The sequence below is a fragment of the Blennius ocellaris genome, assembly GCF_963422515.1.
Source record: "Blennius ocellaris genome assembly, chromosome: 12".
Lineage (NCBI taxonomy): Eukaryota > Metazoa > Chordata > Actinopteri > Blenniiformes > Blenniidae > Blennius > Blennius ocellaris.
The window spans coordinates 20,633,367-20,648,654 of NC_137661.1; the positions used below are offsets into that span (position 1 = coordinate 20,633,367).

The 15,288-nt window shown below is 42.0% G+C and overlaps 1 protein-coding gene across 1 annotated transcript; it reads right to left on the reverse strand.

Annotated features, from left to right (window-relative positions):
- Position 1: 1 nt before the first annotated feature.
- Positions 2 to 14,925, reverse strand: prkaa2 (protein kinase, AMP-activated, alpha 2 catalytic subunit). The gene is made up of 10 exons (XM_080506233.1): positions 14,764 to 14,925; positions 13,085 to 13,226; positions 11,866 to 11,959; positions 10,502 to 10,646; positions 9,483 to 9,570; positions 8,388 to 8,612; positions 6,522 to 6,684; positions 5,424 to 5,762; positions 5,191 to 5,317; positions 2 to 4,021 (listed from the first exon to the last, which is right to left on the reverse strand). The coding sequence occupies exons 1-10, from the start codon at positions 14,861 to 14,863 to the stop codon at positions 3,771 to 3,773; spliced, it is 1,674 nt and encodes a 557-aa protein (XP_080362359.1). The 5' UTR covers positions 14,864 to 14,925; the 3' UTR covers positions 2 to 3,770.
- Positions 14,926 to 15,288: the final 363 nt, after the last annotated feature.

The window sequence follows — 15,288 nt, forward strand, 5'->3', positions numbered from 1 at the left end:
AATCATAACAGCAATATCATGCAGTGCATAACGAGAGAAATCCAAACCGACGGACAGCTCTTACACACACACACACACACACACACACACACACACACACACACACACACACACACACACACACACACACACACACACACACACACACACACACACACACACACACACACACACACACACACACACACACACACACACACCTTTCAAGGCATTTTCAATAGCCACACACATACAACATACACTGGGATATTTGAAGTTACAATAATCATAAGAACCCCTAAACAGCTGAAGAGAAAACACAGCTTTGCTGTGGAAAATACTCACTTTGGTACAACACGTAAAGTTAAGTGTTTATTCAGGCCCTGTGGCAAGTGTGTGAACGCTCAACACTGATTACAGTTTACACGACTAACATGCCGATGGTAGTTGCATACAGGTGTAACAGCACAGTATTGCACCCAACAGTAAACAGTTGTTTTTTTTTCTTTTCCAGTTTTAAACTGATCCAAGACGCAAAAGAGTGCACTTCAATAAAACTGTGTAGGCCGTGCTGTAATGAGCAGCAGCACCAGCAATAAATGCATAACGGGAAAGATATGATTCTGTTGTCATTGAAGACACGGAGAGCAGCAACGTGGTGTTGACCAGAAGTGTGTTCACAAAGTGTGTGTGTGTGCACGCGGTTGCATGGGTCACACAGCAGGGAACATAATTTATCCCCGACATCAAGGAACAATCAGCGGCGCTATCCCGTACCGAACAGACGACCCTACTCAGGACATAAACACAGGTGATAAAGGGTTTCAGCAGAGTATCGAAGAATGTGGCTCCACAGGGTCAACCAGGACTTCATGATGCTCTCGTAAGGCAACAAATCTCTCAATCCAACAAAACACTGATTCATGACCGCAGCTGCAGAGCGCCCAGCTAGATGACATCATCTGGAGGTCATGCAGAGCATTCTGGGTAAAAACTGACTCAACTGATCACTGATGTGAATCTTTAACACGGCGGGTTTCAGATAAATAAGACATCGGGAAATGAGAGACATGTACATGAACCAATAAGCTGTGAAATATTCCAACGATTGCAACTCGATTCCTATAATTTCAGCACTTGATTCGTCACAAGAACACAATTTATTTCTAGAGACACTTTGATTGATAGAAATCAAACACTGTCTCACCCGTCAGCCAATCACAAGCCGCCAACCTCTGGCAACTTGAATGATGTTACTATTTCATATTGTTGAATAGAAATTATTCAATCATCGCAAATTGTATTGTTTAATCAATGCTCATTAATTACAATATTAATTTCTGTATGGCTTATTTACACTATTGTGAAAATATTCCCAAACACCAACTCAAGGGGAAAGAAAAAAAACAAAAAACAATCCCTCAGTCCCAGGTTCTTCATTAAATCACCAAAGCCGTTTTAAAACCAAGAAACTAAAACTTTTAGACGAGGAATAAAGGACTCATACCAACAATATCGAATCTCACTTCACATCCAGACAGAAAACATTAAAAAACGACAATAAAACAACAGCGACGCACGACAATATAGTGATTTCATCTGATAAAATTTCCAACGAGTAATAAAACTGTGGCACGGACCAGTGACAAAGGAAAGAGGAAATATAAAGCCACAATAAACAGCAAATCTGCAGTCGGCCGTCCTCGGCGGCGAGGTTTCAAAGTGGAGACTGACAACACTGCCAACCCACCGTCACTTCGAAACATACAGAAGGCAACGTGATCTCCGCCACACACGCGGCGGCTCGCCAGCGCGCTCTCTCCACGTACGGACGCTTTCCTTTAAGGCAGCTGGAGAAAGTTTTCTGTGGTTTCACGCTACTTCCTAAAACAGACACGCACCGTCTTCAGTCTGTGCCGTCATTGCTAACATCACTCATGTCGATCGCATGAAAACAAAAGGTCGTGTTGATACCAGCGTGGAAACGTCACGCTGATGTTTTGAAATGTCAGACCAGAGAAGAGGCCTGCGGCCTTTTTCAGAAGTCATCATCGCATGAATAGAGGTAATATATGTACAGATTTCGTACCGTTTCTACAATCTAGGGTGATTATTTTGCTTAAAGGTTGTGAGGAAAACCCATATTTCACGATATTTGTTGAGTATTTTCTTTGCCGATCAATTTTTTTCTTGTGTTCTCAAACCTACTGAGAATATTTTCAATATTGCAAGGAAGAGATTCTGAAGTGTCGACAAAGAGGGGAAAAAGGCTTAAGAGCTGGTCGATTTAATCCAGTGAATTTGCAACAACGCTGTTATGTAACGTTGTGTTCAGCTGGGAGCTCGGAAATATAGGAAATACACAACTGCTGCTTTATTGACCGGCGTCGAATTTGTTTCTCGGAGGTTCACAAACGCCTCCCGACGAGTAGGTAGTTTGTTTTATTCTATTCTTCAGCATTAGTGAAAAAGGTGAAAAAGAAAAACTTTGCACTTCCCACGACTGCATGTTATTTTTTCAACAGCACTCAGAACAACTCAGTGACATTTGGCAATTTTGGCTATTCTTTTTCATTTAAAAAGCTTAATGTGATGATAAAAATATTTAAAACTGTTTCAGTAACGGTTTCAGTTGATATGATGTTACAGTAGATGACACCAGTCGTCACACGCCTGAAATGTATTTGTGTCTCAGTGCTACATTTGTGCTCCGTCTGTCAGCGGAATGCGTGCAGCTGTGACGGTTTGTGCAACAGTTGCTTGAAGACGGACTCCAGTGTGCATCTGTGAAAGCTGCTGGATACACGAACTCAGCGAGATCAAAACTATTCAATGCAAAGTTGAAGTGACCTCAAGATCAGTCCTTTGTTCTTAAAAAGAAAACCAATGTGACGATATGTGAGATAGTCAGTACGTGTTAACAGTGCCATGCAAATACTTGTCGTTCCATCATCCTCCTCTCAAAATTCATTAATCATCTACAATCGATTCAAAGTCAGCTTAAAACTCTGTTGGTGCAGTGCTTAAGAAATAGAACTACAGTGCCTAAAAAAAAATCTCTCAAAAATAAATATGGATCTGATATCTAAATAATAATCATCTTTGTTGTGACATATATAGTCTGTTATTTGGTACTTCTTTGTCTTTCAGCTACGTAATGATTGCAATATAAATATAATATGTGGATAACAAAAGCCTCTTTACAAATCATTGAATATAAAACCCCAAATCTTCCCTTGGGAACAGAATAGCGTTTTGGATCACCACTGTCCCACTCCAAATATAAGACAAGATGGAAAATTGACCTCTGATCAGTTTGAGGAGTGAACTGCAGGATGTTCCTGCTTTGGTGGCTGGCGACATTTCAGGAGTTGAAAACGGAATGAAGGTGAAAGGAGTGACGGTGAACTTGACCTTAACCGACTCTGACGTGGATCTGAACCTTCGTCTTAATAGGTCACACATTCCAGTCGCGGGGTCAGTTTTCACAAGATGCGGTCTGATTGTGACACTGACCAATTGACACGACTGCCGTGTCAAAACAAGATGGATTAAAAAAAAATAAAAAATCAATCTGACCTTTTTCCTGGCTTTCTTTCTCCTTCATTTTGACGCCGTACCAGCGGTGCTTTTAACACTCGCTGATTCCAGTCAAAAGCGACTGGCACAGATGGAGACAGAAAGAGGAAGTCACTCCAAACAACTACATTCCCTACGTTCCAACATCTGCGGGAAGCCCAAACCCCTCCACCGACACCCGGCGGCACCGAGAGGCCGGGAGCCGACAGGCCTCAGCGGGCCAGCGTGGTGATCAGACTGGCGCACATTTCGAAGAAGTCCATGGTGTGCGATCCCTGACGCGGGGCGAGCTGCGGGGAGCTGCCCGACAGGGACCCCGGGAGAGACGAGCTGAGCTGGGGCAGATCGATGGCAGGGCTGGCCGAGTCGATGCTCAGTCTGGGTCTGAGGAGGCCGGCTGTGGAGCCCGACCTCTGAGGGGTGGACGAACCCGATTTGAAGCCCACAGCCTCCATGATATCGTCTAGATAGAGAAGCACAATATATTACAGTATTTTAAGAACAAACGTGTTTCCCATACAGCAGCTCTGTTGCACACTTATCAAATTAAACACCAATTTCAGGTTTCGGCTTGTTCTATGTGGAGTCTGCACGTTCTCCCCGTGAGTTATAAAGAGTTATTTCCTCCCACAGTCCAAAGACATGCGAATGAGCTTCTTTGGAGTCTAAATCCATTGTGTCATTCCTGGGTGAAAAGTCCCTCACGGCCTACAAGGAAACCTTCCAGACAGTCAAAATGACCTCTCTATTTAATACTTGATTCATTACTGATTGTCAGTCAGAGTAACGGATGAGGAAGCACAGCGATCCCTGATGCAGCAGTAACAGCTACCGACTTTATTTCTTGCAAGGTGGAATTAGTAACACAGCCAAACTGTCAGGGCGAGGGTTTAGAACAAATGCCTGCTGAAGACTGCAGATATTAATCGCCCTGAGAAGCAGCAGGCTTTTTTTTTTTACCAACATTAGTCTGGAGAGAAACACATTTCAACAGAGGAAATTTAATATCTTGTTCCAGATTTTGAAAACAAAGTAAAGACAAGAGGTCGTGATTTTTTTTTTTTTACTTTTAACTATATTTGGTATTACTAGACAGAGTTACAAATGGCATATTGTTGAAATTGCACTTTTTTATACCTTTCATTCTTCCAAATCACCTCTGTTGGGCTCCTGAACCAAAAATAAGTTTTACATTCATATTTAATATTAAATCATCTGTAGGAGTAAATGTGTGAATGTGATTGTGTTTAACTTGGAACAGAAAATAATGGATGAATGTGTGGAGGTCTTGTATGATGTCTTGAATAATATTACGGTTGATAAGAATATTTTAGCAATTAATAAATAAATACATTTGTCACACACATCAGTTCTGTGTTTACAAAAAAAAAAAAAAAGGTTTTCTCAGCTTGTCTTTCCCCAGGAAACATTTGGCAGTGAATAGAATCGGCATTTTATTCATTCATTCATGAAATGTCAAAGTAAGAGCAAAACAGCGTTTGTTTACATGAGGTAGATTTAACGATTACTTGAAGCAAACTGTCCAAAGTAAATAATTTAAAAAGCAGCTTTGTTTTAAATCCCATAGTGTTTCATTGTTTGTCATGAGACGTGTTTCGTTTGTTTACTGACCATCAATGCTCTTGAAGTCAAGGAGGTAGGATCTGCTGTCCACTTGGTAGAGCTGCAGGCTCATTTTCACCAAGTTGCCCGTCACTGGATTCTTCCTACGCACCCTCAGGTGGTACGGGTTCACCACCTATACCACAACACAACACAACAAAACAAAACAAAACAGAAAAGCTCCAGTTTGTATGCAGACTTTGGCTTCGGCTTCACATTTGTCACGAAACTGAACCCATTACCTTCCATTCAAAGCTGAGCTGTTTCATAGCTCTGTACACCTCGGCCATGATGTCGTAGGGTCGACTCTGGCTCCTGATGCCCAGGTGCCACTTCGCTTTCTTCACTGCCAGGGGCTTAGGCCGGGTGGTGTTGAGGGCATCCAGAGGACAACGAGACTTGGGGCTGTCCGCCAAGAGTGGCGGCATTCTCTCTGGGTGAGGCTTGACTCCGGGAGGCAGAGGCATGCCTTCCTCGATGAAAGAGCCCTGCGGAGGACTGGACGCCAAGTAGAACTCGCTGGCCTGGGTCATGATGCGTCGGTTATCTATGATGAGGTGATAAGCTACGGCTAACTGATCCTGCAGGAATAGAGGGGGAAAGCAGCTGAAGGGAAGTAAATAACACAGCGACAAAATATAGAAATATACAATAAACTGTAGGAGTAATACAACCCATACAAATATGCAGAGATTCATCATCTCTTTAAGACAAGACTATTATTGCGGTTTTAAAACAAGGACAAACAATAACCCTCTGTCAATATGTCAGAGTTTATTTTTGGCCGCACAAGTAGAAGGAAGAAAAGAAAAGGTTGTTTAACCTAAACAAATTTAGTTTTTTGCTTATATTGCAATCTTTTCTTAGGCTTTCAGTTCAAAATTTTAAAACAACGAAGTGAAAATCTCTTCTGTTACGGTAACAATCTGCACATCAGCAAAAGAGGCACATGACATGCAATAAGTAAAGATCACTTTGGTTTTAAACTTTTTTAGAAACTGTAATTGTCAACAATAAGGTTGGATTTAGAGGCATCTAGCTGTGAGGCTGCGGATTGCAATCAACTAAATACAATTTCCACTTTCACGTTTGCTTGAAAACCTGAACTCCAGTTCTCGGAAAAAATATTTTCAAACATAGTAAAAACAAAAGACCCTCTGTATGTCAAATGATTGTTGAAGATCATCAACTCATCATAGAAACGACGGGCTATTTGTAAGCTAATTATGATTCCATTAATAGGTGATTACATCATAATTATATTTATTAAATACCTTGTTGCATCTTTGCTTATGCTCTTCGACCATATACATTGAAACTTTAAACAGTTACATTTGTACCTGTGGATCTCCACTGTAGAGGCTGGACATCACCTCAGAATCATTGCATTCAAACTTGTCACAGACTTCTCGGACAGCTTCTTCATCCAGGACAGTGGTGTCGTAGGAAGGGTCCTCTGGGAACAGGTATCCTGGCAGGTCCTGCTTAAACCACTCGTGTTCCCTATCAAAATAAAGTGTCATGAGTTGCATTAAATAGCCAGATGCAACACAGAAAATTGGAGATACTCAAAAATCTACGAGGATTTGATTTAAGACAGATTCAGAAGACCGCTGGCATATTTGTACCACTTTCATTAGACGTCAGGACACCTTTCGTCTCCACAGACACCTGCCACAAACTTCTGAGGCAAATGGACACGTGAGACGCAACTCAAGTAAAAGTAACTCGCAGTCCCACCAAGAAGCAAGAAAACCATGTACACAGCTATGAATGGGTTAATAATCCTTGGAACTACCTTAAGCAAAAAATAACTCTTGTCATGCTGTAAGAGGAAAGCCGATCAGCACCCACAGATATGTAATACGACTCGCAGGCTCGCGTCACCATTGAGGCACAAAACCTCGTGAATCCAGTTACAAAGCTCAAACGTGGACTTCCTCAGCAATCTGGGCTTCAAATAGAAAGCAGATTTGCTGCACGTCGACAGGACACTGGATCTCCTTCTGATGACAAAGGCCTGTCTCAGACAAGGTGGTCTAAAGCACAGGGGCCCCACAGGGCACAGTGTTGGCACCTTCCCTCTTTATCTTATACACTGCAGACTTCAGACAGTTCTAGCAACTGTCACCTGCAGAAGTCTGGAGGACTCTGCCATTGTCTGCCTCGTTACACATGACAATGGCTCACTGAGCACGTCCAGTGATAACTATGAAGCTTTCTGGGACCACAGACATCTTTTAACATTACCATTAATCAGATTGTTCTAACAAATCTCTGATAGTCAATCGAAAATGCGTTCCCGCATATAATCCAGATGATGGTCTTGTGCTAGATAGTTTATTACATTTACAACAGTGAGCAGCACAAACACTCTGGAGTCCTCTATTATTATTGTTGTCGATTTACTTGTAGATTTTTTTTTATTATTGTTTACAGCTCATGAACATCCCAAATCTAGTATGTAAAAAAAAATGTAATACTGTATAAAAATACAGCTAATTTAATCAAAACACGTCTAAAGCCTTATGGAGGATAATCCACAGTTTTAAGAGTCTCAGTCTGGTTCAAGAGAACCAGACTGTTCTCTCAGTTATGTCAAAAACTACTGATTTAACAGTTGTCCAGAAAAGACCACCACTGACACTCTCCGCAAGGAGGGTAAACTAAATTAATCAAAAGTTGAGTGTTTGTCAAAAAAAAAATCCTTCCAAGACGTTGGAGGAAATTCACAAGGGGTGGACTGCAACATTTAGACCCTTTAGAAGAGTTCATGCTTCCTTCTGCTGATGAGCTTTATGGAAATCATATTTACATTTTCCTGCTGGTCACAGGACCTGTCCACACTGCTGAAAACGACCTGAACCTGGATTCAACACGGTAACTCTGCCTGCTTAGCCAGCAAACTCACCTGAACTAAACCATGAATCTGCAGTTTATCAAGAGGAAGATGAGACACACCACACCAAATAATGCATGAATAAAAAGTGACCGTGAAAGTGAAAGACTTATAACCTGTTTTTATCTTTAACACTTGTATTGCACGTATTTGTATCGGTTCATATTTTGTTTTTATATATATTTTGAGTGTGTTTGTGCATCTTGACGAAGACAAACTGGGATTGAATTCCAAACGATTGCCTTAACAACTCCTGCTGTGTACTTTGGCCTCTGTCGCTTCCTCTTGACCAAGTGTAGGTTGGTACCTGATGTCTTTGATGGTGGCTCTCTTCAGGGGATCCACCCGAAGCATGAGCATGAGCAGCGAGGCCACAGAGCGTGTCAGGTACTCTGGGATGTAGAAAACGCCTCCTCTGATCTTCTTGAACAGTGTGGGGACGTGCTCATCATCAAAGGGCAGAGTGCCACACAGCAGCGCGTAGAGGATCACCCCACAGCTCCAGATGTCAACCTCTGGGCCGGCGTACAGCCTTTTTGACGGGGATGAGAAAAGACACAAAAACAACGCTTTTATTGTCATAAGTGGTATCAGTGCAACAGTTTTAAACAAAAACGAAACAACATTAGTTTAAAGGATTTTGATTTTGAAAAATGTCATCAGCTCTTCAATTTTCATTTTAAAATGAAATTTTTTTTTTAATTTCAAAAAACAAAATCCAAGTCAAGCAGGAGTGTAATCACTCATGTATTAAAAATGAAACTCACCCAAATAACTCTTAAGATAACATGAAGCATGCATCATAATCATGTTGATAAGTATAAATTTTTAGTTAAAGTCAGACTTTCTAAAAAAATTCAGATAAAAAAACAAAGCATGGCCCAAATAAATATTATCAGTGGTATGATAATTAAGTTACACAGATGAGCTTGTATTTGTTCAATCTGTTAAGACTTATGGTTGTTGACTATAGGTATATTTCAGTTTTAATCTATCTTCATCACATTTACATTACATTCAGTCAGCTAATATTTGTTTTGAATGTCACCAATTCCTTGTTCATCAGGATTTATTGCTACAATTTACAGAAAATAAGGTGGTGGTCTCAGGATAAAATTGTATTTCTGTATTCCAAAACAGATAAGAGACAGGTTAATATATCTTTTTTTTAACTAATAAGCATGTTCTTGACTTTGTAACACAATAATTATCTAACATAATTCAAACACATTTTACCAAAGATTTATGTTCATTTAAAAAATAAGATCTGAGCTGAGCTGAGGGTTCAACTCAAGTTGGTGCACAAACACGATTAATGGTGACTGTATGGCAATAAAAACAATGTTTGTGTGCTGTATGAGTTTGTGGCAGATAAAATGACAAAACACACACACACACACACCTTCCTGAGATGACCTCTGGAGCAGCGTAGTTGGGTGAGCCACAGCTCGTTCGGAGGAATTCTCCATCTGACATCATGTTTGACAGTCCTGTTGGTCAAACATACACGCTCACACACTTCAGCCTTCATTCTGACAGTCACAGACGAAAGCCTCCAACCCTTCCTGGTCACACTACTGGTATTAGTCCTTTGATACAGAAAGGTTATAAGGTGAGCATGGCCCAGTAGTGGGAGCCGACTTGTAAGGCATGGTCAGTGTTGAGACCTTTATCCTTCTTTCCCCGCCAAGACTCGAAGCTCTAAACACAAAGCCTTTCTAATTGGATGAATCTCTAAATGCCTGCCGGGGCATCCGCCAAACGCTAAACACCAGACATCCTCCGATGTGCTGACCTTCCCTTTATCTTTTATCCCTGTTCCTCTGTGCTCACCAGTGTCTTTATGCATGCAGCCAAACACTTCTCATTGATGTACCCCCCCCCAACCTCCCTCGATTTCTTCCCTATCAGATGACTCTGGGGCCTCAAGGCTTCCTGCCAGACCTGATATGAGACCTGGCCGTTGCTAAGGGAAGGTCTCTCCACCCAACACACCCTGCTGTGCACAAGGGCCCTGGAGTGTGTTTGAAATAATTTCTTTGTTTCAGAGTCATATTGCATCAGGGGTTTGTCTGCAAGTGAGAACAATTAGTGCCACAACCCACACCAGGCGGTCTCCACAGGGATAGTTATTCTCCTTATAATAAATTCAAAAGGTGCGTGACAATGATTTCACACTTTCCAACAAATGAATCACAACATTAAACTGCCAGTTGGCTTCGATGAAACTCTCTCATTAATTGGTCATTTCTGTCATTTCTGCAACAAACGGAACTCTTTCTCCATCATATTATTCTTCCCCCTTGAATAAATGCTATTGCTTAATGCTTTCTTTCATCTTAAACACACAAACAATTCCTCTGCTCGGGTTATTGTTTTCTCTCACCCTCTAACTGTAACTGGGCTCTTTTGGGATATTACCAAAGTCAGCAATCTTGGCGTTTTTACTGGCGTCCAGCAGGACATTCTCAGGTTTGAGATCTCTGTGGACCACCATGTGTCGGTGACAGTAGTCCACGGCTGAGATTATCTGCTGGAAGAGGCGCCGCGCTTCTGTGTCCTCCACCTGAAAGAATAACACGAGAGGAAAACAACTGAGTTGTAGTTTTTCGTGGCATTTCTCTAATATGAATATGATAAACAGAGGCAGGTGCAAAAGAAAAAAAAAAAAAGATAGAATATATTGAAACGTAATTAAATCTGCATTAGATGATTTCTTGCTGCTCTGAAGCAAAGGATACTCAATGAATGTCCCGGCTCAATATTAGTTACTCCATACAGTACCATGAGGCATGACTGATTAAAAATTAACTCACAAACAACTATCCAAACTAGTTCCTGGTACAGTTCATAAAGCTGAATGGTGAGTAGTACTGTGACGCAAGTGGTTATTATTAACGAACTGTTTATTTTGTAAAACGTTTTATTTGAGTTTTATTTGAAAATACAAGTAGATAAAGGGAATAACATTAGCCAAAATAATGTGCAGTGAGAGAGTAGTCACATCTGATATCTGATCAGAAAAAAACTACAGAGATTTGGTTTGATCTCGACGGTTATTGTGGAATTGGCCATCGCAGATCGGTCCTAACTTTTAACCAATCAGACCTCTCAAGAGTGAGGCAACAGTGACTATGCAAAATCATTTCATATGCAAAAAATTACGTGTTCAATGAGACAAGAAACAAACACACTTACATATTCTATCTAACAGCCCAATGACAAATCATGTTAGTATTTGAGTTATGCATACACCAAGTGAATACTTGTCACCCACATAAAAAGAGAAAAATTATGAATTGTTACTATACTTCTAGAATAATCAGCATAGTGTAGGAAACATAATTTATTTAGCTTCATCCAAATTTGTTTCAACATTTGAAAGCCAATGAAAACGTCTCAGACCAGTGACTTAAACAGGACACTTGTAGAATTGTATTAAAAATCACATCCCATATTTTTAGTACAACTTATCTTTGCCGACTAAGGCAGAGTTGTGTGTGCCTTTAAACACATGAGATAATGACTTAGATATTTTTTGGAATCTGGGATTGAATGTGAAGTGCCATGAATTGGCTATGTTGTAATTCAATAGGCACGATAAATGAAAACATTAATTGAATAAAAATGAGTGTTGATCGAACGCTTTATAATAATGTTTTGATTACAACACAGTCTGACATGGTGGAAAAGTTCAACATATTGTAATATTCACATAGTTAAGCACCTACTGCACCCAGTGAACATAATGCAGACTACTCAGTTAGCCCATAAAATTGTCTTACCCGTCCATTTTTGCAGATGTAGTCAAACAGTTCACCTCCTGACACATACTCCATGACCATGAAGAAATCAGTGGGGGTGCTGATCACCTGGTACCTAAAACAGGAACACAGCATTATAGACGGGATGTTCAGAGAAAATTCATGAGCAAAATTTAACATCTCTCATTTAACGTTTCCACAAATATACATTAAATTGTTAATATTTGCAAAGGGACGTCATCAGGAAGCCAAAAGTAACCCTACAAGCGCTTAAAGAGCATAAGTGAACGGAAACAAAGGCGAAGAGAGGCTGTCATATCGGGCAGCAGAGTGCATGCATTCCTCCCTAAAGGTCATGTATATTAAATTGCAGGCCTCATCTCACGAAAGGCTGCTTTTGCAAGAGATTCTGCACATCATCCCAATCTATTTGAGTTCTATTGTGCTGGACTTGTTACAACTATGGCAACACTGAGGAAGAAATAAAACACAAGTTAACACATGAAACATGCTCAAACATGTACACACATACACAAAGTTTCTAAGTGTTCCCGACAGTGAGAGAATTGGCAAAATGCTGAACTTTTGTGATACATTTTCTTTTTGCGCAAGCTGAACAAACACATTCGTAATGTCACTGAAGATTCGGAGCTGCATTCATACATGACACAGCGGACTGGGGACGGTGTTGTTGGCTGAAATATGTGTGTTTGACTGCCTGCGTTTACGAATGCGTGTGCCTTTGACAGAGCGTGTTCCGCAGCACTCCCGCTCATGACCTGAGAGCTTACATGTCTGCCATCGCTTAGAGTGTGACAGTGAACTAACCCCAACCCTGGACTAAAAATAACACCGAGATTGTTGAGAGAGACGGGCAGACGTGGACTGACAAGTTGAAAGGGGGAAAGGGAAATAACAGTCGGGAAAAAGAGTGGAGAAGCGAGGTCAAAGGAGTACACCCAAGAGGAGAAAGGACACCTGCGCAAGGACTTTGTCCGACAGGAATCGCAGCAACATACTTTGTACTCCTCCTGAGAGCGATGTGGGCATGCTCAGTACAGTGCAGCTGTAGTAAACAAACAGCATGCCACCACACACTGGGGAACACGTCCTCACAAAAAGCACCCGAGCAGCCAGCGCTCTAACAGAGGCCAGCTACGGCATGTTTGTTTCTGTTAAAAACCAGTCTGCACTGAAAGCCTTGAATCTGACAGTGGACGCCTCATCTTCTCTCACTTACAGTTTGATGATATGTGGGTGTCTGAACAGCTTGAGATTCTGGATCTCTCGTTTGATCTTCCCCACGACATCGAGGCTGCGGATCTTCTGTCTGTTCAGGATCTTTACTGCCACTTTGTGGCCCGTCAGCTGATGCTCGCCAACTAGAAAACAAAACAAAACAAAACATGAAGAAGACACCAAACATAGTTTATTAAAACTGACAAAAAATTGAATGGTTAACAGTAATGCCACGCAGCAAGAAAATTCCCGGTTCAAATGTGTGCTTGGGAATTCTCTGCAATTTTGAAACGTTCTACACAGTTATGATAGGATAAATAACCCATTCTGACCCATTTTCAAAAATGTAATTCTTTATTTCACCGAGTGGTGATGATAAACACTTTAAGCACACTGGGCTCATATAACAGTTGATATCTCCAAATAACTGTACCGATGTGTTTATTCGATCACAAAACTTTCTGATGGACAAGCCTGGTCACAATATGACCCCCTGGTCAATACAATGATGAAGTTCTCCATCAGTGCTCTGGATTGACCACTGATGAACTGATGAGGGTGAACCAGTCAGCTGGGATTGGAACCCACACCTCACAACTCCAAGTTCCAGTGAGGGGAATAGATGGATAAACAGATACAAGCTTATATACTAGCTGTGCTGTAGCACTTGTTTCTTGGCTATGCCTTTATTAGTAGCATTGGAGCTGTGTGCCCATCTGAGGCTTTGAAAGCACATTGTTATTACAGCTACCAAACTCCACACAGGGACTGAGACACAGAATCACTAATGAACATTAACAGCAGGAGGCTGTGTGACCTGCTGCAAACTCCAGCAGGAACAAAACAAACAATCATGATTAGTCCAGAGATGTGATTCATAAACAACATGACTACACATCACTCCCCGTTAGCTGTTCGCAACTATGCACAAAAATACTTCCCTCATGGGAAATATGACCCTGTTTGGATATGTATCCAGGATTTTATGTGGGTCTGTAATACCACATCCCACCAAAGAAACAGGCACAAGGTCACGCTGAGAGCCTGGAATACTAGCTAGGAAAACTGAAATACTATCCAGAGGCATGCTTTTCTTGTAAAAGGCTCGCTTCTGTGAATTGTCCCCTCGCTGGACGGCCTCTCGCTCGCTGGAAACGAGGCGACATTACCGGGACAAGCAGCACGCGCCGCTTGCGTTAACGTAAATGTCAGTTCAACAACACCAAGCTCGCGCGGTGGGTTTACGGTCAAACTGTCAGCTTCAGACGTCCTATAGAGTTTGGCAGGGTAAATAAAGCCTACCATGATACGGAGTCTCCCCGGTTCACCGTGACAGTGTCGGGACAGACGTGCATCTGTATTTCCCCCAGGTAATTACACCTGCCATAGTTGATAACTGTAGCTACACTCAGATGGAGGCTTTTCGGTGAAAGAATTTGACTTTGAAACGGCTCGGATTCTCGGACCTCAGTTACGTCAGGAATCCCGTTCGGTGCGGTCTTTAAACCACAGAGATACGTAGACCGCTCACCGACCGCCAGTAACTTCAACGCCGTGCAAAGGGTGGAGGAGGGGGGGGGGGGGGGGGGGATGGGATACTTCACGTTCACTGCTCCGATTGAAAAGCAAAAACACACACGTTAAGCTTCGTCATGACATTTTAAATAAAACGCACTTAACTCTTCACTTTCCCGAAGGTCCCGACACCGAGCGTGTCGCCGAGGATGTAATGGCCGATCTTTACCCTGCCTTCGTGTTTCTGCTGTTGCCGCTCTGCCATCTTCTCCGTTACCGACGGCCGCGCTCGCTCGGTGCGGTGGGTGCGCTGCCTGTCAGCCTGCGGGGCGCACGGAGGGGCGGGGCACTCCACTTCTCTCAGCCGCGAGGAATCGCCGACGACTTGAACACGCCCGTTAAACGTGCGGTGACAGGTCAAGATGAAGACTGTGGTAGCAGGAGAAAACACTGTACTTTGTCGGAGGACAGTGTGCCCGCCTTACATGGGAAGGCATGCCCCGTGTGATGTATTCAACTACCCATCAACAGACCTGTGCCCAGCGGTGTGTTGAACAAGCTGACCAGGTGTTGTGAAGGGTTCTGCACCACAGTCAAACCATGTTCCATTCTGTTCTTCGGAATTCAATTCAGTTCAGATATTTATTTATTTATTTTACAGGATGAGTTCATGTTTTTAAAGGCAAATTA